General features: G+C 45.7%; 1 protein-coding gene across 8 annotated transcripts in view; it reads right to left on the bottom strand.

Moving 5' to 3' along the window:
* The window catches only part of LOC146206929 (solute carrier family 15 member 1-like), a 413,844-nt gene that overhangs the window by 210,680 nt on the left and 176,422 nt on the right, over nt 1-26,742 (bottom strand). For 7 of the 8 annotated variants that reach the window (XM_084596447.1, XM_084596907.1, XM_084598780.1 and 4 more), the window contains one exon: nt 2,516-2,615. The exons of the other annotated variant lie outside the window; for it this stretch is intronic. In XM_084596447.1, the coding sequence (XP_084452573.1) occupies nt 2,516-2,615 (100 nt within the window). The remainder of the gene's footprint in view (nt 1-2,515; nt 2,616-26,742) is intronic. 8 annotated transcript variants of the gene reach the window in all.

Genomic DNA, 26,742 nt, shown 5'->3' on the forward strand with positions numbered 1-26,742 from the left:
CTATGTTTACGTGAGGTGCCGGTTGAGGATTGCTGACTCGAAATTCTCGAGTTTTCTCCTCCACTCGAGGAGTGCATCTTAGTGCCTGAAATGAAAACCAGGCCTCGAGGGCTGTTTGGAGTACAAGCTCGAATGAAAGTCTGTGATGTGGGGAACGATTTCCCATTGTCCCCTTTAAAGTCGGCTTTCCCTCGCGTTGTTAACTATCGCGAAATGGCGTCAGCATTAGTGGTTATCATTAACTATCGAGAGGTGGCGCCAGCGTCGCAGTGGCTGGGGAGTCACGGGAGCCTCCCCCCCCCCCCCCCCCCCCCCCCGCCCGTTCTCCCGAGCACGCCGGAAAGCGAGTTCTCTGCGGCATCGGAAACTCGACGCGAGCGGACGCATCCTCGCGCGACTCGGCAGTCACCGGCGAGATGAAACCTCGCGGGATCTTTCCCGCTTGCCCGTTTTGTCCGGCCTCGGAGTTTATCACCTGCCCTAGCGTAGGCGAACATTCGCCTGTAGCCCTGCTGGTGAGCCAGACGACCTGCATTCATTAGCGTGTTTTATTGCTAGCTGGCGTTGTTGTTACTGCAGCAATAAATGCCTGTTTGTTGTCAGCACGTGTTGTTGCTTTATTCCCAAGAGCACGGTCTGCAGGAGTCGGCGTGACGCGATCACTGGGTGGGGTCGGCGGTTTGGACTGTCAGCCGCGACTAAGGGGGGAAAACGCAATCATCCCCCGTATTACAACGCTACATCTGGTTGTGAATACGGAAGTATGACACTGACGTGTACTGTGCAAGTGTGGGACTCCAATTGCCGTGCTTGCCATAACAAGGACGAGTTCACTGTTTCAGTAAATTCAGGTTCGGTTATTGCTTGCTGCACGAATAATGGTCACAGGGAAGCGCAGGCAGCCAACCACAGTACTCCCTTATCCACACAGACCGTAGCGTACACAGAAGCCGCCATATCGGACACAGGTTCATATGTAATCTTCACCCCTTTACAGGCGAACCCTTCCTTTCAAACATGCGGCCCATGCAGCAATCCTCCCCCCCCCCCCCCCCCCCCCCATCGCTACTCTAGAGATTGTGCCTATCATTCATGTCCTTCTCTTGGCTTCCTCGTACGTGGTCGTACACCATTTACGCTGACACCATGGCGACTATTCGCTTGCTGCAGCTTCGGCTAATTCCTTCTGGCCTGGAAACAGAATTACACCCCGCCTTACGTTCCTTGGTTCCATAGTCAGTCATTATACGGTGGGTCCCTGGCTATGCAGGGATCACAGGAAATGAGCTGGCTCGTCAGCTAGACCGCAGTATTAAGGGCGCCTGTGATCCAATGGCCAAGCCCCCCGAGGACGGGATGATGCATTGGCCTATAAGATCACAATTAAGGAACACTACCGCCAACTAAAACCGTCATATAGGCCCCATCGACATCTCAACGTTTCTCAAGCATATATACTTCGTACTCGCAATATATACTTCGTTCACTCTTATTATACCTTCCAGACAATTCTAGTTCCGTCTTCGTTCCTGTTCCAACTGTGTATGCCCAGTCACTACAGCAACTGCTTTCGTCGGCACTGATGGAAGGCCTTGGTTAACCAGGACGCTTTCACTCTTAAATATGCTGTCCAAATTAACCAATGCGATCCCGCTCATGTGCGGAGTCTCTTGACGCCGGAACCGAATCAATAAGGATTGAATTGACAAGATTTTACGAAACTTGTGAAGCGACCACGCGATGGCATGCCTACGTGCGATGTTCCGAAGACGTGTTCCGTACAGCACAGTGATCGACCCACTGTGCGGGAGCTTTCAATGCCGCCGTCGAAGCTTCGCTCTCTTGCCTAATTAGTATCGGCTCACATTGCACGAGATGAGCCAGTTGACTGATGTGAAATGCTACAACCAGTGAACGCCGTTTGAAATTTCCAATCGCTGGCCACGAGTTGAAAAGCACAAGAAATCTCGTAATTTCCGAATATTCGCATAGATCGAACATATACAATAGGTTAGCTAAGAATCGAATTACAATCGCAATCGCGAAGAAATTGGAATGTTGACATCGCTGGAAGGCGCGACGTTTTTGGTAAAAATAAATCGTGTCGCCCTTGTTTAGCCTTTTTGGTGCCGCAGAACATTCTATTTCAATTGTCGTAACTGGCGTCCCATCTCTGGGTTTATAAATGATTGATTGTCCGGCTGTTAAGTTGCAAGGTTCAAACCGAAAAATAGCTCAGCAGAAAAGTGAAATGAGAAATGTCAAAATTTCGCATGACACGTGTTTAACAGTCATTATTAGCACGTGTGCTTATATATCTGTGGCCATCACTGAGGATAATTATTTCCGACTGCTGGTATGAAGCGGTTATAACAGGAAGTGGCGCCCTTGTTTCGTGCAACTAAAAGCATTCGTCCTGCCTGTGTTGCACTGTGCTTACGCGAGATGCAGCAGTGGTCAGACACGCCTTTTAGAGGTTTCACCCAACCCCCAGCAATGATGTCATCCGACTCACCTGGCCTGGCAAAAACTGGTCTCCACCGAACGCGGACACGCACGGTTTGATGCCGCCTGTTCCAAAAGCGATGACCGCTAGGCCGATCATGGGAATCCAGCTGAAAAACAGCCCCATATGAAACAAAACAAATCAAACTATTCAACCGCTGCAACCTGTGAGGAGGAGACCAGAATTGGCAGCTCGCAAACGGCAAAGAAGCCGACGAAGGGGCGCACTCGAACATGTATCACTGATAGCACCTTTGAAAAAGCTCGCACAGTGCTCGCTAAGTCTTGCACTGTTTGACATGCAAGCAGGTTTTTCTTAACAGTGTTTCCGAAAGCAGGGAAAGAGGAAAGGCCTGTGGTCACTCTCCTCGAGATGAGAAACCGTCCCTTGCTAAGCTGGATATAGTGCTCAAAATACGTCAAATTATGCAACCGTCCAAGCGCCAGAAGAAAATGGCAATTCTAACGAAAGCACACAGACAAGCAGAGAATCAACCCAGGCGTTCGAAGCAGTGCCGTCTCAGCGTCGGCCACCTGAATCGAGTAAGCTCATCCATTTAGCAAAAAAGGGATCATTCTGTTTTTCCCAAGCAACGCATGAGTCCCCAAATATTCTTATACCGTGCAGCCACCCAACGATTTTCCGATGCGGGTTGTTGCCAAACATCAAATTCACAGCAATTGCCCGTCTTTTATGCCACACAGAGCTTAAACATAAGTCGTTCTGTTCGCTGCGTTGTGCTGATGTGAAATCCACGAAACCTTCGCACTGCTCAATGGCTTTTTCAATAAACTCATTCCTGGTATAAAAGAAAGATTAGAGATAACGGATTTGTGACCAGTGGTAGACTGACCTTGACGAGTTAAGAGATTCCATTTAGCCTTGCAAGCTATACGATGCCGAGCATCGCTCTAGCGAAAATTTCACATTTTACCAACTTCCTGATCTGAAGATGAAACGTAGTCTGATTCCTCTCCTCCCCCCCTTTGATTGTGCACTCAAGGTAGATATTCCAAGCGACAACCTAGCCAGAGCACACCGACTAGGACAGTTTACCAAGGAAAAAACGCGACCACCAATAGTAAACTTTGAGACGTCCAACAAACAACTAGCCCTTTCCAAGCGCTAAGACCTCAAAGATAACTTGATATCTATGAGCGAAGATACTGGCCTGCAACGCGACACTGCCAAAAAACGTGGGGGAAAGCAAGCACATGACATTCAAACTGAGCTCAGTGACGTCGGGAGATTACAATGAAGCTGATAACAGCGTAACTGAAAAAGACAACAGCCGGCGTATTCTTCGCTCAGGGCGCAATCCAAAAATTGCCAGGGAAACGCACGGGGAGGAGACCGTGTTTCTAGATCGTCTTATCTCCCCCCCAGAAAGACGATCTGTGTTATCAACGATTATAGCCTGTACTTGGCTCACAAGTAATATTCTGCGTTGTTTTGTTGGAAAATAAATATGTCGTTTTTATCGCATCGCAAGAGTAGGCTTTATTGCAATTAATAATCAAATTGACGTGCTTTGGGTACCGATGATTTTAGATTGAGAGATTCTTTGGTGTTGTTTGACAGTGAACTTTACATTCTCATAGGTGTTCTCTATCGATCTCCCATCAAGTTCTTGGTCATTTTGTAATGACCTGCACGGTTGTTTTAACCAGCTATCAATACGTTATTCTGGAGCCTCAATATATATATAATGGGTGACTTTAATTTTTCAAATATTTTATGCTCACATACCAATCCTTTTTTGCAGTCCTTCATCGAATGGGTGTATTGACTATATAGTGACTCTTCCTTATCACGAATCGTCGTCTCACCGACGCGTCAACCACAGTGCTCATCTTCGATTCTTGATCTAGTGCTTACGTCTTCGCCAGACAACCTCTCCTTAACACACGTACCTGGGCTCAAGACATCTTACATTTCACGCTTACGTTCTCTCAATAATAGCAATGCAAACAACTGAAAATAATAGAAAATTACAACTAAGTTAACTTTTCTGCAATAAACACTGAGATATATGTTGCTTTATTGATGAGCACATACCACCGCTTTATGAACGGTCAATCGAAACAAATCGGTGCTTGTTCAAGAATAAAATACTAGATTTAAAGTCTCGATACATTCCACTTTATCTCGTCTATTCACATAATCAAGCCCCTTGGTATACAAAGTTCCTCAATATGCTATCTAATAGAAAAAAGCGCCTTTCTCGTAACGCTAAACGGTCGTCAAACCCCGCACACTGGCTTCCATACAAAAAACAAAAAAAACTTTGCTACTTATAAAAATACAGTTAAAAAAGACTAAATGCACATTTTATAATAATGCCCTTGAGAAAGGAGATTTCATTAAAACAGGCTGGTGTGTTGGTGCCAAGTCATCTTTGCGATCTAAACGGGTTCCGATGGGAGCGTCCCCGGAAAAAAAGAAAACGGTACCAGAGTAAACGTACCCGGAGACAGTGACTACGGAAAAAACGTCCCCACAACAAAAGTCGCCAAATGGGAAACGAACTGTAAAGCCAAGCTTCGCCTACCCTGGTACCCGGCTTATCAGTAATAAATTTTTTTTTTACCATCTTTTACTGATTTTATTTTACATCATCTATGCTTTCAGCTTGAATTATGTTTTTTTTCTACCGTATTTTTATTTCCACGTGTTATAAGGCGCAGATTTCAATATTGTGTCACCTGTCGGATCTGAAGTGGCCAAACATCAAACTGATGCGAGGCGTTCATAACAAAATACTGATGGCAGCAGAAAATTATTGGCAGAGGGCAAGTGCCTTTCTGGATCATTCTGAGCTTCAACGGCATTTGTGGTCAGTGCGTTCCTAGTGCAATGTTTCATGACCTGCGCTGCAATATCGCCATATCTACACTGTCGCCATCACAAGGGTCGACGCCTTCACCAGAACATCTGCGAAGATCTTTCAGTGACCACTTCTACCGTGTTCTAGAAAACTACCAGTTCGACCAGCTGATTGCATGTTTCCTAATGAGTAATATTAACCAGCTGATGCCTGTCTTACTGAGTGATTAAAAAGCTGGGGAAGTGAGGATCAGACAAATCCTTTTTTTTTTCTTTTTGCAAAATGAATTCGAAAAAAAAAGTAATTTTTGAGACAAATTTCTGCCATGGAGACGTTTTTTCCTAGGGTCAATTCCTCGTGGGTCTTTCCTTCTGGGGATGTTTTTTTCCGGGGCCTTATCTTCCGGGGACATTTTTTTTCTGGGACGCTTTTACTTACACCCATTTCAAAGAACACCACGTTCGTACAGTCTTTTTCATCACCAGTGCCTATCAGCAACCCATCCATTCTACGATGCACTAACTTTTCAAACATGGATACCATTATTTTTGAAACGTCAGATATCATGGCCTTATTCAAAAACTTGAAAATTACATCCTCGTACGGTGTTGATGAAATCACCACAAAGTGTTTACTCAACACCCTTGAATATTCTTTCATCATATTCCAATACCTACTTTCACATTCATATAATACTGGCATGCTTCCATTCGATTGGAAAACAGGGAAAATAACACCAATACACAAATACGGTGACCGCCTGCGGTGGTGCAGTGTTTATGGCGCTCGACTTCTTTGCCCCAAGGATGCGGGATCGAATCCCGGCTGCGGCGGCCGCTTTTCAATGGAGGCGAAAAGCAAGGCGCCCGTGTGCTGTGCGATGTCAGTGCACGTTAAAGAACCCCAGGCGGTCGAAATTTCGAGAGTACTCCACTACGACGCCTCTCATAGCCTGAGTTGCTTTGGGACGTTGAAGCCCAGACAACCAAATCAAACAAATCCGGTGATTCTCACAATCCTTTAAATTAGAGACCAATTTTTCTTAATTCATGCCTTGCAAAATAATGAGACACGTAATCGTCTGGCTAATTCATTTGACAAAAACAACTTCTTTACTACAAACCAGCATGACTAAGGCTTATCTTCTTGCGAAACCCAAGTGACTTACCCACTAATCTCGACGCAGGTTTTCTAACTGACTGTCTTGATTTCGGCATTTGTGTCTCATTCACTGCCATTAAACAAACTCAGCATGTTAAATATAAACCCGACGTCACGTCTCGCGTTCAATTTGTTGTTCTAATGAATCCAACTCCTCCTTAGCCCTAGATAGCTGAGGCGTCCCTAAGGGGTCTGTCCTGGGCCCGCTTTCGTTAACGATTTGCCTACTAATATTTCCTCAAAGATATGTTTGCTTGCTGGTGACTGCGTTATGCGTCGAAAAATTAGCAATGACTTAAACATAACTGCTTTGCAGCTTGACCTAAATAAACTAAGTGGCAAATGCAACTTAACGTTAACAAATGCAAAGCGATGCGGGTTAGTATTTCTAACTGTAGGGCTCCTATTTCCTTACTAATAATTTGTTAGAATGCGTCATCTCGTACCGGTATTTACAAGTTACCATAACAAAATTGTGTTGGAAGTTGCATAGAGTATAACATCTAAAGCTTATTGTACCCTGGAGTATTTGCGTCAGAATTTTAGTCATGCACCATCATCTCTGAAACAAATGTTCTACACAACTTTCACGGCTTCAGTACGCTTCACAAATATGAGATCCATTTCACGCCTTGCTAAGACAGAGCCTGGAGGCCGAAAAAGAGCGCTCACTTCGCTGAATAGTTTCAACAGGACACCAAATGAAACTACTATTCGTCATCATCATCAGCCTGACTATACCCACTGCAGGGCGAAGCCCTCTCCCATATTTCTCCACTTAACCCAGTTCGGTGCTAGCTGCATCCACTTGACCCCTGCGAACGTCTTAACCTCATCCTCCCATCTAACTTTCTGCCGTCCACTGCTACGCTTTCCTTCCCTTGAAATCCAGTTTGTTACCCTAAGCGACCATCGGTTATCCTCTCTTCGCACTACATGTCCTGCCCATGCCCATTTCTTCTTCTTAATTTCCACTAGAATATCGGTAACTTGAGTTATTTCTCTGACCCACTCTGCACGCTTTCTATCTCTTAATGTTACCCCTACCATTTTTCGTTCCATAGCCCTCTGGGTTGTCCTCAACTTAAGTAGAACTCTCTTGGGTAGCCTCCACGTTTCAGCCCCATAGGTGAGTACAGGTAAAATGCAACTGTTATATACTTTCCTCTTTAGCGATACCGGTAAGCTGCTAGTCATAATCTGTGAGTGCTTGCCAAATGCGCTCCATCCCAATCTTATTCTTCTTGCTATTTCCTTTTCATGGTCCGGATCTGCGGTTACTACCTGTCCTAAGTAGACATATTCGCCTACTACTTCCAGTACATCGCTACCTAATGTAAACTGCTGTTCCTTCCCGAGGCTGTTGAACATTACGTTAGTCTTCTGCATATTGATTTTCAAGCCTACCTTTCTACTTTTCCTGTCTAGGTCACCAATCATTATTTGCAGTTCATCCCCCGAGTTGCTAAGCAAGACAATGTCATCAGCAAATCGCATATTACTGAGGTATTCTCCATCTACCCTTATCCCTAACTGCTCCCATTCCAAGTCTCTGAATACTTCCTCTAAGCAAGCTGTGAATAGTACTGGGGACATTGTGTCTCCTTGCCTAACACCTTTCTTTATGGGAATTTTGTTACTTTCTTTATGCAGAACTATAATTGCTGTGCAGCCACTATATATATATATATATATATATATATATATATATATATATATATATATATATATATATATATATATATATATATATATATATATATATATATATATATATATATATATATATAAAAGTGAAAAATTGCTTCATACTGTTTCCAAGTTTATTTGTAGTCGACGTTTCGGCAGGAGCCCTGCCTTTCTCAAGACTGATGGTACATGATTCTTGTTTGTCTTCTTATAGGGTTGGCCAGAGGTGATACAAACAATATGGGCACACACAGGTGAGTCAGCTGGACACGCACAACACACACATACACACACAGCTGCGGAGAGCAGGCTAGGCCCAATGGGCCATCAACCCAAGGCACCGGCCGCCGCGAGTCATCTGTATACAGTACAAGACACAATACAGGCAACCGCGGAAGAACCTTGGAAGGGAAAAAAAAAAAAAAAAAAAAGAAAGAACACGAAAACAGGTGGGGGAAGGTGTCTGCTGCAGGTGGTGAGAAAATTATTCTTCTTGTTCTCACTAAAAGATGGGAGCGCCCAGCGTGATGAGAAAATCAGGTGGACACTGCTGGTTAGAACCTGGTTAGAACCTGCTGGTTCTTCTAACCAGCAGTGTCCACCTGATTTTCTCATCACGCTGGGCGCTCCCATCTTTTAGTGAGAACAAGAAGAATAATTTTCTCACCACCTGCAGCAGACACCTTCCCCCACCTGTTTTCGTGTTCTTTCTTTTTTTTTTTTTTTTTTTTTTTTTTTTTTTTTTTTTCCCTTCCAAGGTTCTTCCGCGGTTGCCTGTATTGTGTCTTGTACTGTATACAGATGACTCGCGGCGGCCGGTGCCTTGGGTTGATGGCCCATTGGGCCTAGCCTGCTCTCCGCAGCTGTGTGTGTATGTGTGTGTTGTGCGTGTCCAGCTGACTCACCTGTGTGTGCCCATATTGTTTGTATCACCTCTGGCCAACCCTATAAGAAGACAAACAAGAATCATGTACCATCAGTCTTGAGAAAGGCAGGGCTCCTGCCGAAACGTCGACTACAAATAAACTTGGAAACAGTATGAAGCAATTTTTCACTTTTATGTAACCTCTAGCAACCAAGTACGTCTATTTACTTATCCTATATATATATATATATATATATATATATATATATATCTTGCAGCCCTTTCACGTACGGCTCGTCTACCCATTGATTTCGCAATGCCTGCATCACCGCTCAGGTTTCAACTGAGTCAAATGCTTTTTCGTAATCAATGAATGCTATGTATAAGGGCTGGTTATATTCCGAGCATTTTTCTATCACCTGATTGATGGTATGGATATGATCGATGGTAGAGTACCGTTTCCGAAAACCTGCTTGATCCTTTGCTTGATTGCAGTCTAAGGTTGTCCTGATTCTATTAGTAATTACCTTAGTCGATACCTTATACGAAACAGACAGTAAGCTGATTGGTCTGTAATTTTTAAGGTCCTTAGAGTCCCCTTTCTTCTGAATGAGGATAATGTTTGCATTCCTCCATGGTTCCGGTACCGTCTATGACACCAGGCACTGCGTATACAGGGTGGCCAGTTTTTCTAGCACGATATCCCCGCCGTCATTCAGCAAATCTGTAGTTATCTGATCCTCTCCAGCTGATTTCCCCCTTTTCATAGTTTCTAGGGCTTTCTAGACCTCGTCCTTCGTCACTGGTGGAACGTCTGACTGTTTTTCCCTACCGCCAATCTCATTACGGTCCTGACTACTTTGGCTACTGTAGAGATCTGTATAGAACTCCTCGGCTACTTTGACTATCTTTTCCATATTAGTGATGACGTTGCCCGCCTTGTCCCTTATCGCATACACCTGGTTTTTGCCTATGCCCAATTTCTTCTTTACCGCTTTAAGGCTTCCCCCTTCTTTACAGCATGCTCAATTTTCTCCATGTTATACTTCCTGATATTGGCCGCCTTGCGCTTATTAATTAGCTTTGATATCTTGGCCAATTCGATCTGGTCTGTTGGATTGGAAGATTTCATATTCTTGCGTTTCTTAATAAAATCTTTCGTCTCCTTAGACAGCTTACCGGTATCCTCTCGAACTATCCTACCGCCTACTTCTACCGCGCACTCAGTAATGATATCTCTGAAATTATTGTTCCTTGCCTCTAGGGTAATGTCGTCATCCTCAGTTAGAGCTGAATACCTCAATTTCATTTTTAGCCTCCCCGTTAGGACTTTTCTATGCCATTTCCGGTTCTTCCGTTTGCTGAAGAAGGTATTCATGATTCCTAAGTTATTGCGCTGTGCAAACTCAACTAGTAACTCCCCCCTGCTATTCCTAGAACCAATGCCATAGTCACCTACTGCCCGGTCTCCTGCCTGCTTTTTCCCTACCTTGGCATTGAAGTCGCCCATTAGTACAGTATTACAGGTACGTATGCATCTAAAAGAAATATGCATGATGAAAAGTACCAACTGGAGTTTGCACCAAGCCTGTAACGCACCAGTGGTAGCCGCAATGAGGATTTGTTCTGTGCGAGTTTGGTTTCTGTGCGACGGGCCTGATCGCAATGTATTTTGTCGTTTGTTTTCTTTATGTGCGAAGTGGCCGGGTAGCGCTGATATTACAGGCGATAGGCCGTAATGTTTAGCATGGTTTATCGCGACTGCCGTCTGACTAACAAGAAAGAAATACGGCGTTTGTTGTGATGCACCGCTGTTCGCGAGCCGAGTGGTTGAGCTTTTCATGAGGCTCGCGAATGGCGGTGAATCACAACAAATGCCGTATCTTTTTTTTTTTCTTGTTATCCAGGTGGCAGGCACGATAAAATATGCTAAATATTACGGTCCAGCGCACGCTGCCGCCTGTGATATCTGTGCTACCCGGCTCTTTCGCACATAAAGAAAACAAATGACAAAATACATCGCCATCAGACCCGGTGGCACATAAAGCAAACACGCACCGAACAAATCCTCATTGCAGCTATCACTGGTGCTTAACAGGCTTGGTGCAAATTCCAGTAGGTACTTTTCAACATGCAGCACATTCCCTATAGATGCATACATACCTGTAGTATCTGTGTATTTGCCACTCGGAGAATATCACGCGATTGACGCTCTGGCACAACGCTCAGTTTTTATTTTTATTTTTTTACCTTACAGGCTCGCCTTCGTTCTCACCAAAGCATTATTTTTTTTTTTGTTCCTTCGGTCTACGCAATCAGGTGCACTTCGTTAGGGAGCTTGAAAGTCGTCGTCTTCGTCCAACCGTTTGCAACGGCAAGGAAACTGCCCGGCACAAATGAGTCTCCTGGAGGGTTCATGCTCGTTCACTTGCGTAGTGGAGCGCTCTGGACGTAGTACAGCGTTGTTTTCAGACCGACAAGCGCATCCGATATGTAGGAGATGCGCATGTGTCACCAGGTCGTTGATTCCGCAGAAATCGCGGTGGAGGCAGAAAGGTTGTGGATCCTTTCACAACAGAATGACCATTCTCTCTGCATCGAGAACATTTTCACTACTGCGACCATATCCGTTCTGGGGCAGAAACCGGCTACAGCGCTGAATTATCCATTGCCAGAAAAATGCCGCGCGTTTCCTGCAGGCTTCTGTGCAGGCTTCGAGACAATTCCCTGTTCAGGGGGTGTGGATAAGTGTCTCTCTGCCAAGCTTCGTAGATGAAATCCTATAGCTTCAAGCTTGTGACGACGCGAGGAGGAAGCGACGCCCATTGCACCATGCTGGCGCCGCGGTGACCGCATTGTGCTCGGTAACTCAAGACTCCCCACGCATATGCGCCGCTCGTAAATCACAGGAGACAATTCCACCTAGCCCTGCGCATCAACAAACCCCTGGCTGATTTTCCCTTTGAGATCTCTCGCTCTCTCTCTCTCTGCCTCCGCGCTCTCCTTTCTATTTTCTTTTTTTTTCAATAAATTTAAGTCTTTCGTGAACCTGAACGCTGAGAGCGTCTCATTCTGTCGCGTCGAACACAGCCCGCGCTACATGGCCCGCGCTACAAGCTCAATACGAAGACAGTATATGCGTGTTATGAGTGCATTGTGAAAAAGCTGTAACAAACCCCCATACTACGTGAACATGATACTGGAATCACTGTGACTACTTTCCGCCCCGAAGGCCAAAAAGGGGGGAGCTTTCGCTTTCTACCTGCGTTGGCGGGGCCATTTCGTATGGTGCGATTTCGCGACGTCTGCTACACTGCCGTCAGAAGCTCCTTCGAGACCGGCCGTGTGCCGTCCAATGTGTTGCTCGCCGCTCCCGCATGATGGCACCACATCCTCCCGCAAAAGGCGGATTAAGAATAAACTCTTGGGAATTTTCATAAGTGCTTACCGAAACACCCGGCCTTGAGCGGGGAAGGCCAGCCCAGCGAGCCCTAATCGAATCGTTCAAAAAATTCGTATTGTGAGTACATTACTTCAAAAAAAACAAGGTGCACAGGAGAGGCATCGTCTATATAGTTTTAGCGGAATAAAAAAAAGCTATAGCACCACCGAATACCGCCAGGACATCAAACAGCATATTTTGCGAAACTGGAAGCACTCCCAGTGATCCACTTTCTGAAGGCTCACCTTTCAAAATTGGTTCTGTTGATCTAACAGTAAGAATGTCGTTAAATTGATTCTAAGACAACCAAGAGCGGAGTTGCCAACCGTCTCTGGCTGGTAAATTGGATAAGTTACTGCGAAGGCAGACTCAGTGTTCTCCATTTTTAAGGCGAAAGCCTTTAATGGCTCATACTGTCGTTCGCAGAATGTGTCACTTTGCGGCCACCTTAGGTCGCGCGATGTCACCCAAGGCCACATTAGGTTAAGGTGGGCCAGCCTGGCCGGACATATTAAGGCGCCTTAATACGCTTTCGTTACGTGGGAGGCGGTAGCTGACATGGCTGAGCACTAACTGGACGTAGGGCTTCCTGACATTACGCTTGGCAAGAGCTGCCAACTCGGGCCTTTCATATGGGAGGGTGATATCAGCCTGCCAAGACCCTTCACGTTATCCCACGCAGGCACATTCATTAAAGTGGGGCTTTATATGTTGGTTGGTTACGCTATCGCATCATACCGATCCGTGCCTTTCATTTGGCGCCGCCCCACACAGAAGCAGCAATCATCGCACTTTAGTGGTCCAAAGCGCCAAATGTTTACGGCAACATGCACCTGATCAATGTTGTCACGTGAAAGTCCATGCACGAAATAACTTGTTCCTTCTCACGAAGAACACACCACGCGAGAACTCTACCAAGGAATTCCATGTATCTTCATTTTGTCCTTCTCTTCCTTTGCGCTGTACATTTCCATCATGAATAACCAACATGCTCAGACTGCTACTGTACTGATGTTGCACGTGGCTGCTCTTCCAGAACACAAATATTTGTAGAGTGCCGGTCTCCACCGTCCATCAGTGATGCGTGGTCTCGAAGCGGATGACCCTTTGGGCCTAGCCTGCTCTCCGCACCTGTGTGTGTATGTGTGTGTTGTGCGTGTCCAGCTGATTCACCTGTATGTGCCCATATTCTGTTTGTATCACCTCTTGCCAACCCTATAAGAAGACGAACAAGAATCATGTACCCTCAGTCTTGAGAAAGGCAAGCTCCTGCCGAAACGTCGACTACAAATAAACTTGGAAACAGTATGAAGCAATTTTTCACTTGTATATAAATAAATAAATATATATATATATATATATATATATATATATATATATATATATAACGACACCCACTCACTCCGCATTTGGTATCTACCTTTCTGCATGCAAATAAAAGGAACTTTTTGAATGGCCCTCGCATTTCCTTGCAGCACTGGCAAAACTATGATGAGTGCAGACATTCTGGTGCGCCGGAATGTAGCGAAAGCCTAAAGTGGCCATATGAGCATATAGGAAAAACGCTATTTAAAATATAACCTTAATATAAATGCAAATAACAAACGCTATTTTCCGAATTTAACGTTCGCGACTCCTGCATATGCTGAAATAACTTTGGCAGCATGAAAGCCGCCTCACTTCGGAGTCACTTCAACATTGTTACAGGGTTTTTCGGCGCGTTCATCAATAACAAACATCGGGTGTTAGTCTGGCCTCATCTCACTTAGAGCAACACAAGGTAGCGTTGAACTCCCTCTATTTTTTATTTCGGGTAAAGATTTTGCCTCACCAGGCCTAAAGGTTTCATTGGTAAAAATCGGTTCATTTCCGAAAACCAGATGGCGCCATTAGGCTAGAGTTGCCACCTCTGCTTCGTTTGCGTGCCATTGGTATAAAATCTGACAATGTTCTCTCCAGGTCACAGAAAGCGTATATTTACACTGTTGTGTATGCCTTCGTGATTGGCTGAACTTTCGAAGTATGGCTCACCGCAAGAAAAGCTTCGCAGAAAATCATCAAATAACTTGGCAACGACGTGTGTCAACCAGCTGATGTGTATAGAAAAGCCGGTGGCACAAACAGTTCCGCGCACTAGAAGCGCATAACTGTGCCAATATGGATTTAGTCTCACAAATAGTGGACGAAAATATACCGCATCGTACCGGTACGAGAAGCATTTGTAAGACGGGGCCGAATAATCGATTGCACCTCGCCACGGAAAAAACTCCTACGTTCAATTATGCACAGCCTCAAAATGCAGTGATCGGTTCCGCCCTAAGCACACACACAAAAACATTTTACCGGGTCACAGCCGGAAACAAAATGTAAACCATTGTCATGAGCTACCTCCCAACTTCCCCTGCGTTCCTCCAACAGCAGGGCATCTATTGCGAGAAAGGTCCTCGTCTTTTCATTTAATTTTGTACGCACTTTTCTGCCTACCTAATTATTACTTTTTTGATTACAGAGATCCCGGTGTAAGACAATACCACATGATGTACAAATTAATTACGCAAAAGCGTGGCGGTAGCGTGCGCGCAGAACGTGGGCTCGAACCCGGGAAAATAATTTCTAATGGGACACTGAGGCTGTTTTTGTAAAGTGCTAATAACTCTAGATTTTTTAATCAGACTATCTGTTGATCACGTCTGGCAAGTCATTGTTTCGATTATACATAGAACACCGCAGTAACACCCGACAGAAAATGCGACATTCAAATCTTCCACGCATGGCGCGACCTCTGAAGAGGAGGACAGCGGAAAAAGAAGGCTCCCTCATACCGCCCGATGTGACGTCACTCTAAGGAGCAGAGAGCTTTCGGTGTTGGTCATCTTGCGTTCGCTTTGGACGTACAGAACGTGTCAACCTAATCTTGTGCACCCGATGCTCTGGATGCGTTTCGAATGCACCTGTGGTTGCGACGGTATTTTTTTCCGTCGTTTGTCGCAGTTCCAAAAAATGTCAGCGAAACGGGACACTGCTGAGACGACAGATAAAGGCGAATCTGTCGGAAGTGTCACTGTGACTACGTTTGTTTCTAATGCGATTTTGCTTGGTCAAAAGGCACAGCTGAACCAGGAAGCGGTTTCTTAGATTTTCTCGCTCAAAAGAGTCACCATTTCCAAGAAGCGTGTTTGCTAAAAGGAAAAAGGAAGTGTTATTATAACTCCATTACTTTCTTATCGTGTCATTTCTAAGAAGGTTGTCACCGCTTATCTTTTCCCGCACGGCCTGACATGTTCGTGGAACTTCTGCGGGTGCATGGCGTGTATTCAGTATGTAATGGTGCATCCAAGGTTAATTGCTCATATGTGCCCTCGTGATTTTTGATGTCTCGTCATGAATACTAATCATCCAATTTAGACTAAAACATGTTTCCTAGTTCTTTATTGCGTGGGAATATAAACTAGTGAGAAATGAAACCAACAAGAAAACACGTTTGGAAAATATTTTCTCATGACGGTGTGAGTTGCAGCTTGGCTTTTAACATAAATCAGCCATTGATTCACTAAACTTACACGGCGAGCGTAAGAGCAGGTTCTACTTCTTCTGAATGACTCAAGCAGCATTATGCGTTGACTCGGTCTCCAGCACAATAGCTGCGTCAATGTCTCACATGCATCTCAGAAGGAACAACACATGACAAAACAGCATGCATTCAAAACAGCCCACAAAAGGCAGCGCAATTAAAAGACCGCACAGGGAAAAACAGCAAAACGACCAAACATCGCAGTATGATGCTGCACTGCGGAAGCGTTTCGATAGCCATAACCGCCAATGTTGAGGGACAACGCAGCAGTTGTTTTTGTTGATTAGTTAAAACAACAACAGCCTGGAAACACTGCTCTCTTCGCTCCGAAAGGAAGAGGTATAATGGTTCTACATCTGGATAGTATAGTAAGATGCGCTGATGGTATTGTGCCGGAATGCAGTGAAGCTGATTAGTCAGCCTTGATTGTAAACCCATTCGCGACCATTGTTGACGGCACAAACTGGCTGGCAAGGGATTACAATTATGAAATGATAACATCCCAGAGTGATGGAGTGGAGGGAAATTTCGGCCGCCTTAACCACGCCGCGATGTGGTTCGTTTTGATCTGTTTAAGAAAATTCGAATGTCTTGCTGCAAATTTTATGTCCTCCCTCCTTGAGAGCCATGGTGACATCTGAATGCTAAAAATAATTAGTGCTGCTTTCCAGAATAGACAAATATTGAATATCAGTTGCACTCCTTTGCGCAACCCCGAATTTTGCAATTTTAATTTCGCTGTATTTGTTCTCAATCCTAACGCACTGTACTCTATCCTCAGAAAACACCAGAGTTTTGTTTGAAAACCTAATATTTCGACTTTTTCGAAAATAGTTTATTTCCATTAATATCGAAAGCTTTATAGTAGAAGGGCCCGCCGGGGTGGCGCAGTGGTTACGGCGCTCAACTACTGTTCTCAAGGACGCAGGATCGAATCCCGGCCTCGGCGGCTGCTTTTCGATGAAGGCGAAAAGCAAGACGCCCGGGTGCAATGTCAGTGCACGTTAAAGAACCCCAGGTGGTCGAAATTTCCGGAGTCCTCCACTGCGGCGTCTCTCATAGCCTGAGTTGCTTTGGGACGTTAAACCCCACAAAGTTCAAGAACGGCGCGAGTACTAATTCCGGTTGCGCAGACACTAAACAAAACAGGGAAACAGTATGTAATAAGATCCTGAAACAATGGAGATGGCCAAACACAGTCATACATGGCTAAGTCCACATCAAGTATTCAGGGCAAAGATGAATAAACTCAAGAAGGCCACCGAATTGGGAAACGTGAGCAACAAGATGCTCAGAAATTTATACTACGGACCAATACCTGACCTGACATGAGGAAATACTGGAAAATGGCGGGCATTTTGAAGATGTGCTGTAAGAGGCTGCGAACGAAGAGTATCTTAAATGCTAATACTTCAGGTAGGAGGGGCCAGCAAAGAGGATCAGAGAAGTGCGAGTATGAGGCACCCTGCCATGCACAGCAAAGGTCAGCTTGTTCCCACGTTTTGTCCATCGGCCCCTTCTTGATCGGTTCAAGCATGTATTGAGAGATATGCTTATTTCTTCTGACAGCTAAGACCTCGAATTACTGCATGTTTGTTGCGTAACTTGATTTCTTTTCTGTGTGCTCGAGCAGTTCCTTGACTATTATTGTCATTTTTACGCATATCACATGGCCTAACATTTTTTGGGTTTACTATTAGTCTATTCTTTGGTATCCCTAAGGATGCAGACGCACTTGTTTTGTGTGCAAATAACTTTAAATAGTCCTTATGCTCAGTTTGCGAAACCAGCGAAGAGAATGTGAATCACTAGATGACTCATATACCAGTTCTTATGGCTTTCGTGGGTTCCGCTATGACAAACGTATACTAGCCAAAATTGCCGCGACGTTATAACCTAACAGTATTTGTGCTCCCATCGTGTTTCTAGACACTTTTCGTGGATGGTGTTTACCACTTCAGTTTTACGCCCGCGATCGGGAAATTGATCTGTCGAAAACTGATTGGTTCATGGCCCCTTTTCCCAAGCATTTCACCCCAGAAGAGCCGAGCACCAGGTCGGGGGAAATCTTGTACCCATTAGAAATCGGTGGGTACCCGGCGGCACTGGGGATCGAACCCCGTACCTCCCGAATGCGAGGCGGATGCTCTACCACAAGGCCCGCGATCGGGAAATTGATCTGTCGAAAACCCCTCGCTCTTTCTATTTCGTCACTAGTGCACATTTGTTCAAAAGAAATACGCCCTCCCTTTTCGTCTCGTTGCTTAAGAAATGAATACGTAATAATGTTTTCTTTATGTGATGTTTTTTTCAAAAGTCGTGGGGTATACTTCCGCTATATGGAGGTGTTAAAAACGAAAATAAATTGTACAAGTAGTAAAGGGTTCGACGAAAGATCGTCTGGTCAGACATGGTAGTATGGTAACGTGAATTATAGTAACTAACCAAGTCAACTTGAAAAAAAAAAATTCCAGAGGAGGACCACGAAAGTGCGATGAGGCGAAAGCCATTATAGCGCGGTGGATCGTAGCCCTCCACTACGGCACCTCCCCCTCTTCTTTCACTCCCACCTTCCTCCCTTCCTTTACGGCGTGCTACATGTGTCCGCGGAGCATTTTGACAGATACTGCGCCTTTTCTATCCTGTAAATGAATTTTGAACGCCGCTGATGCCTGCTGTACTAACGCCTTCTGTTTGCTGTAGGCTTTCGAGGAAGCGGCAAATGGAAGGCGCCGCACGAGCGCCTGGACCCGAGGCCCGGCGGGATGAGTTTCGTGTATGTATTAATCGACTAGTGACGTCATGACCAGTCCTGACGGTACATCGCACGTCCCTTGTTGAACACAACCAGCATTTCATTGCATACATGAAAGTTCACCGGCGTTCTAGAATTCGTTTATAGGAAAGAAAAGGCGCAGTATCTCTCAATCGCGAAATCTCGATATCGTCCTCACTTTAGACAAGGGGAAGAGACAGACGCGAACATATCGAACCCTAACATACAACGTAAATGGTACCTGGGGCAATACGATAGAAAATGCAAACATTGCATGCAGACATTCTCCACATGCTATGCCCACTTACACAGTTGGAAAGAAATTCAGGGAGGATTAGAAATAAAGAAATATGGAAGGCTCAGATACTCAGCTCGGACCCAGAAAAACAAATCCGCGCCACGCGCGCTAGGCCCAAAGGAATCCTGGCCGACTCAGCCTCGGCGGTTAAAACCTCCCCCAATTCAATTGACTACATAAAGTTCTCTGACGCAATTTTAAAAGTTTCCTTATTGTAACAATGATGTGTTCGGTTATTAAAGAAACCTTTTTCACAAAAACGACTGCATGCCAAATGAATGCGTTTTCTCGAAATGTATGCAAGCGCAGATATAGTAGAAACCGGTATTTATAGTTTAATTGTGCAGAAAAGATATTTATTCTTTTATATGCAGGCCATGCTAGTAGGGGATGCAATTCTTATGGCACTATTTTAGTAATTTCTTTGATATGTTTTGACGAGTTGTATTAGATGGATCTTAATAATGCTTCTTGACGCGTGCTAGCTATTTTGATATTATTAGCGGCGCCGATCTTTGCGGCGAACCCTTCCGTGGGAAATAGGGCTCTGACGTGTCCCAACTGCGAATGTTTTACCTCGAAAAGACGTTTATCTGCACCCGCTTCGTACAGCACAAGGGCAAGCGGCCAGTGTCTTCCATGACATCGCCGCCGCCGCACAGGAAGCCCATTAATCTGGAAAGAATTCCCAGTGTGAAGGCCCGCACCGCGTGTTCGCTTTCGTCGTCTCTGGTTTGAGCCAATGAATACGAAGCAGAGGAACCTGCCAGCTGAACTTTATCGGTTGCGTAAGAGGAAGCTGCATGTTCTGAAGCTCACAACACGCGATTTCAAGAGCCATTCAAGCCAATGAATACGAAGCAGAGGAACCTGCCAGCTGAACTTTGTCGTTTGCGTAAGAGGAAGCTGCATGTTCTGAAGCTCACAACACACGATTTCAAGAGCCATTCAAGCCAATGAATGCGAAGCAGAGGAACCTGCCAGCTGAACTTTATCGCTTGCGTAAGAGGAAGCTGCATGTTCTGAAGCTCACAACACACGATTTCAAGAGCCATTCAAGCCAATGAATGCGAAGCAGAGGAACCTGCCAGCTGAACTTTATCGGTTGCGTAAGAGGAAGCTGCATGTTCTGAAGCTCACAACACATGATTTCAAGAGCCATTCAAGCCAATGAATGCGAAGCAGAGGAACCTGCCAGCTGAACTTTATCGGTTGCGTAAGAGGAAGCTACATGTTCTGAAGCTCACAACACACGATTTCAAGAGCCATTCAAGCCAATGAATACGAAGCAGAGGAACCTGCCAGCTGAACTTTATCGGTTGCGTAAGAGGAAGCTGCATGTTCTGAAGCTCACAACACATGATTTCAAGAGCCATTCAAGCCAATGAATGCGAAGCAGAGGAACCTGCCAGCTGAACTTTATCGGTTGCGTAAGAGGAAGCTGCATGTTCTGAAGCTCACAACACACGATTTCAAGAGCCATTCAAGCCAATGAATACGAAGCAGAGGAACCTGCCAGCTGAACTTTATCGGTTGCGTAAGAGGAAGCTGCATGTTCTGAAGCTCACAACACATGATTTCAAGAGCCATTCAAGCCAATGAATGCGAAGCAGAGGAACCTGCCAGCTGAACTTTATCGGTTGCGTAAGAGGAAGCTGCATGTTCTGAAGCTCACAACACACGATTTCAAGAGCCATTCAAGCCAATGAATACGAAGCAGAGGAACCTGCCAGCTGAACTTTATCGGTTGCGTAAGAGGAAGCTGCATGTTCTGAAGCTCACAACACGCGATTTCAAGAGCCATTCAAGCCAATGAATACGAAGCAGAGGAACCTGCCAGCTGAACTTTGTCGTTTGCGTAAGAGGAAGCTGCATGTTCTGAAGCTCACAACACACGATTTCAAGAGCCATTCAAGCCAATGAATGCGAAGCAGAGGAACCTGCCAGCTGAACTTTATCGGTTGCGTAAGAGGAAGCTGCATGTTCTGAAGCTCACAACACACGATTTCAAGAGCCATTCAAGCCAATGAATGCGAAGCAGAGGAACCTGCCAGCTGAACTTTATCGGTTGCGTAAGAGGAAGCTGCATGTTCTGAAGCTCACAACACATGATTTCAAGAGCCATTCAAGCCAATGAATGCGAAGCAGAGGAACCTGCCAGCTGAACTTTATCGGTTGCGTAAGAGGAAGCTGCATGTTCTGAAGCTCACAACACACGATTTCAAGAGCCATTCAAGCCAATGAATACGAAGCAGAGGAACCTGCCAGCTGAACTTTATCGGTTGCGTAAGAGGAAGCTGCATGTTCTGAAGCTCACAACACATGATTTCAAGAGCCATTCAAGCCAATGAATGCGAAGCAGAGGAACCTGCCAGCTGAACTTTATCGGTTGCGTAAGAGGAAGCTGCATGTTCTGAAGCTCACAACACGCGATTTCAAGAGCCATTCAAGCCAATGAATGCGAAGCAGAGGAACCTGCCAGCTGAACTTAATCGGTTGCGTAAGAGGAAGCTGCATGTTCTGAAGCTCACAACACATGATTTCAAGAGCCATTCAAGCCAATGAATACGAAGCAGAGGAACCTGCCAGCTGAACTTTATCGGTTGCGTAAGAGGAAGCTGCATGTTCTGAAGCTCACAACACGCGATTTCAAGAGCCATTCAAGCCAATGAATACGAAGCAGAGGAACCTGCCAGCTGAACTTTGTCGTTTGCGTAAGAGGAAGCTGCATGTTCTGAAGCTCACAACACACGATTTCAAGAGCCATTCAAGCCAATGAATACGAAGCAGAGGAACCTGCCAGCTGAACTTTATCGGTTGCGTAAGAGGAAGCTGCATGTTCTGAAGCTCACAACACATGATTTCAAGAGCCATTCAAGCCAATGAATGCGAAGCAGAGGAACCTGCCAGCTGAACTTTATCGGTTGCGTAAGAGGAAGCTTCATGTTCTGAAGCTCACAACACACGATTTCAAGAGCCATTCAAGCCAATGAATACGAAGCAGAGGAACCTGCCAGCTGAACTTTATCGGTTGCGTAAGAGGAAGCTGCATGTTCTGAAGCTCACAACACGCGATTTCAAGAGCCATTCAAGCCAATGAATACGAAGCAGAGGAACCTGCCAGCTGAACTTTGTCGTTTGCGTAAGAGGAAGCTGCATGTTCTGAAGCTCACAACACACGATTTCAAGAGCCATTCAAGCCAATGAATACGAAGCAGAGGAACCTGCCAGCTGAACTTTATCGGTTGCGTAAGAGGAAGCTGCATGTTCTGAAGCTCACAACACATGATTTCAAGAGCCATTCAAGCCAATGAATGCGAAGCAGAGGAACCTGCCAGCTGAACTTTATCGGTTGCGTAAGAGGAAGCTGCATGTTCTGAAGCTCACAACACACGATTTCAAGAGCCATTCAAGCCAATGAATACGAAGCAGAGGAACCTGCCAGCTGAACTTTATCGGTTGCGTAAGAGGAAGCTGCATGTTCTGAAGCTCACAACACATGATTTCAAGAGCCATTCAAGCCAATGAATGCGAAGCAGAGGAACCTGCCAGCTGAACTTTATCGGTTGCGTAAGAGGAAGCTGCATGTTCTGAAGCTCACAACACACGATTTCAAGAGCCATTCAAGCCAATGAATACGAAGCAGAGGAACCTGCCAGCTGAACTTTATCGGTTGCGTAAGAGGAAGCTTCATGTTCTGAAGCTCACAACACACGATTTCAAGAGCCATTCAAGCCAATGAATGCGAAGCAGAGGAACCTGCCAGCTGAACTTTATCGGTTGCGTAAGAGGAAGCTGCATGTTCTGAAGCTCACAACACGCGATTTCAAGAGCCATTCAAGCCAATGAATGCGAAGCAGAGGAACCTGCCAGCTGAACTTTATCGGTTGCGTAAGAGGAAGCTGCATGTTCTGAAGCTCACAACACACGATTTCAAGAGCCATTCAAGCCAATGAATGCGAAGCAGAGGAACCTGCCAGCTGAACTTTATCGGTTGCGTAAGTGGAAGCTGCATGTTCTGAAGCTCACAACACGCGATTTCAAGAGCCATTCAAGCCAATAAATGCGAAGCAGAGGAACCTGCCAGCTGAACTTTGTCGTTTGCGTAAGAGGAAGCTGCATGTTCTCAAGCTCACAACACACGATTTCAAGAGCCATTCAAGCCAATGAATGCGAAGCAGAGGAACCTGCCAGCTGAACTTTGTCGGTTGCGTAAGAGGAAGCTGCATGTTCTGAAGCTCACAACACGCGATTTCAAGAGCCATTCAAGCCAATGAATGCGAAGCAGAGGAACCTGCCAGCTGAACTTTGTCGGTTACGTAAGAGGAAGCTGCATGTTCTGAAGCTCACAACACGCGATTTCAAGAGCCATTCAAGCCAATGAATGCGAAGCAGAGGAACCTGCCAGCTGAACTTTGTCGTTTGCGTAAGAGGAAGCTGCATGTTCTGAAGCTCACAACACGCGATTTCAAGGGCCATTCAAGCCAATGAATGCGAAGCAGAGGAACCTGCCAGCTGAACTTTATCGGTTGCGTTAGAGGAAGCTGCATGTTCTGAAGCTCACAACACGCGATTTCAAGAGCCATTCAAGCCAATGAATACGAAGCAGAGGAACCTGCCAGCTGAACTTTGTCGTTTGCGTAAGAGGAAGCTGCATGTTCTGAAGCTCACAACACACGATTTCAAGAGCCATTCAAGCCAATGAATGCGAAGCAGAGGAACCTGCCAGCAGAACTTTATCGGTTGCGTAAGAGGAAGCTGCATGTTCTGAAGCTCACAACACACGATTTCAAGAGCCATTCAAGCCAACGAATGCGAAGCACAGGAACCTGCCAGCTGAACTTTATCGGTTGCGTAAGAGGAAGCTGCATGTTCTGAAGCTCACAACACGCGATTTCAAGAGCCATTCAAGGCAATGAATACGAAGCAGAGGAACCTGCCAGCTGAACTTTGTCGTTTGCGTAAGAGGAAGCTGCATGTTCTGAAGCTCACAACACACGATTTCAAGAGCCATTCAAGCCAATGAATGCGAAGGAGAGGAACCTGCCAGCTGAACTTTATCGGTTGCGTAAGAGGAAGCTGCATGTTCTGAAGCTCACAACACACGATTTCAAGAGCCATTCAAGCCAATGAATGCGAAGCAGAGGAACCTGCCAGCTGAACTTTATCGGTTGCGTAAGAGGAAGCTGCATGTTCTGAAGCTCACAACACACGATTTCAAGAGCCATTCAAGCCAATGAATACGAAGCAGAGGAACCTGCCAGCTGAACTTTATCGGTTGCGTAAGAGGAAGATGCATGTTCTGAAGCTCACAACACACGATTTCAAGAGCCATTCAAGCCAATGAATGCGAAGCAGAGGAACCTGCCAGCTGAACTTTATTGGTTGCGTAAGAGGAAGCTGCATGTTCTGAAGCTCACAACACGCGATTTCAAGAGCCATTCAAGCCAATGAATGCGAAGCAGAGGAACCTGGCAGCTGAACTTTGTCGTTTGCGTAAGAGGAAGCTGCATGTTCTGAAGCTCACAACACACGATTTCAAGAGCCATTCAAGCCAATGAATGCGAAGCAGAGGAACCTGCCAGCTGAACTTTGTCGGTTGCGTAAGAGGAAGCTGCATGTTCTGAAGCTCACAACACGCGATTTCAAGAGCCATTCAAGCCAATGAATGCGAAGCAGAGGAACCTGCCAGCTGAACTTTGTCGGTTGCGTAAGAGGAAGCTGCATGTTCTGAAGCTCACAACACGCGATTTCAAGAGCCATTCAAGCCAATGAATGCGAAGCAGAGGAACCTGCCAGCTGAACTTTATCGGTTGCGTAAGAGGAAGCTGCATGTTCTCAAGCTCACAACACGCGATTTCAAGAGCCATTCAAGCCAATGAATGTGAAGCAGAGGAACCTGCCAGCTGAACTTTGTCGGTTGCGTAAGAGGAAGCTGCATGTTCTGAAGCTCACAACACGCGATTTCAAGAGCCATTCAAGCCAATGAATGCGAAGCAGAGGAACCTGCCAGCTGAACTTTATCGGTTGCGTAAGAGGAAGCTGCATGTTCTGAAGCTCACAACACGCGATTTCAAGAGCCATTCAAGCCAATGAATGCAAAGCAGAGGAACCTGCCAGCTGAACTTTGTCGGTTGCGTAAGAGGAAGCTGCATGTTCTGAAGCTCACAACACGCGATTTCAAGAGCCATTCAAGCCAATGAATGCAAAGCAGAGGAACCTGCCAGCTGAACTTTATCGGTTGCGTAAGAGGAAGCTGCATGTTCTGAAGCTCACAACACGCGATTTCAAGAGCCATTCAAGCCAATGAATGCGAAGCAGAGGAACCTGCCAGCTGAACTTTATCGGTTGCGTAAGAGGAAGCTGCATGTTCTGAAGCTCACAACACACGATTTCAAGAGCCATTCAAGCCAATGAATGCGAAGCAGAGGAACCTGCCAGCTGAACTTTATCGGTTGCGTAAGTGGAAGCTGCATGTTCTGAAGCTCACAACACGCGATTTCAAGAGCCATTCAAGCCAATAAATGCGAAGCAGAGGAACCTGCCAGCTGAACTTTGTCGTTTGCGTAAGAGGAAGCTGCATGTTCTCAAGCTCACAACACACGATTTCAAGAGCCATTCAAGCCAATGAATGCGAAGCAGAGGAACCTGCCAGCTGAACTTTGTCGGTTGCGTAAGAGGAAGCTGCATGTTCTGAAGCTCACAACACGCGATTTCAAGAGCCATTCAAGCCAATGAATGCGAAGCAGAGGAACCTGCCAGCTGAACTTTGTCGGTTACGTAAGAGGAAGCTGCATGTTCTGAAGCTCACAACACGCGATTTCAAGAGCCATTCAAGCCAATGAATGCGAAGCAGAGGAACCTGCCAGCTGAACTTTGTCGTTTGCGTAAGAGGAAGCTGCATGTTCTGAAGCTCACAACACGCGATTTCAAGGGCCATTCAAGCCAATGAATGCGAAGCAGAGGAACCTGCCAGCTGAACTTTATCGGTTGCGTTAGAGGAAGCTGCATGTTCTGAAGCTCACAACACGCGATTTCAAGAGCCATTCAAGCCAATGAATACGAAGCAGAGGAACCTGCCAGCTGAACTTTGTCGTTTGCGTAAGAGGAAGCTGCATGTTCTGAAGCTCACAACACACGATTTCAAGAGCCATTCAAGCCAATGAATGCGAAGCAGAGGAACCTGCCAGCAGAACTTTATCGGTTGCGTAAGAGGAAGCTGCATGTTCTGAAGCTCACAACACACGATTTCAAGAGCCATTCAAGCCAACGAATGCGAAGCACAGGAACCTGCCAGCTGAACTTTATCGGTTGCGTAAGAGGAAGCTGCATGTTCTGAAGCTCACAACACGCGATTTCAAGAGCCATTCAAGGCAATGAATACGAAGCAGAGGAACCTGCCAGCTGAACTTTGTCGTTTGCGTAAGAGGAAGCTGCATGTTCTGAAGCTCACAACACACGATTTCAAGAGCCATTCAAGCCAATGAATGCGAAGGAGAGGAACCTGCCAGCTGAACTTTATCGGTTGCGTAAGAGGAAGCTGCATGTTCTGAAGCTCACAACACACGATTTCAAGAGCCATTCAAGCCAATGAATGCGAAGCAGAG

This window comes from Amblyomma maculatum, chromosome 1 (genome assembly GCF_055883805.1).
Source record: "Amblyomma maculatum isolate TAMU_Amacu chromosome 1, ASM5588380v1, whole genome shotgun sequence".
Lineage (NCBI taxonomy): Eukaryota > Metazoa > Arthropoda > Arachnida > Ixodida > Ixodidae > Amblyomma > Amblyomma maculatum.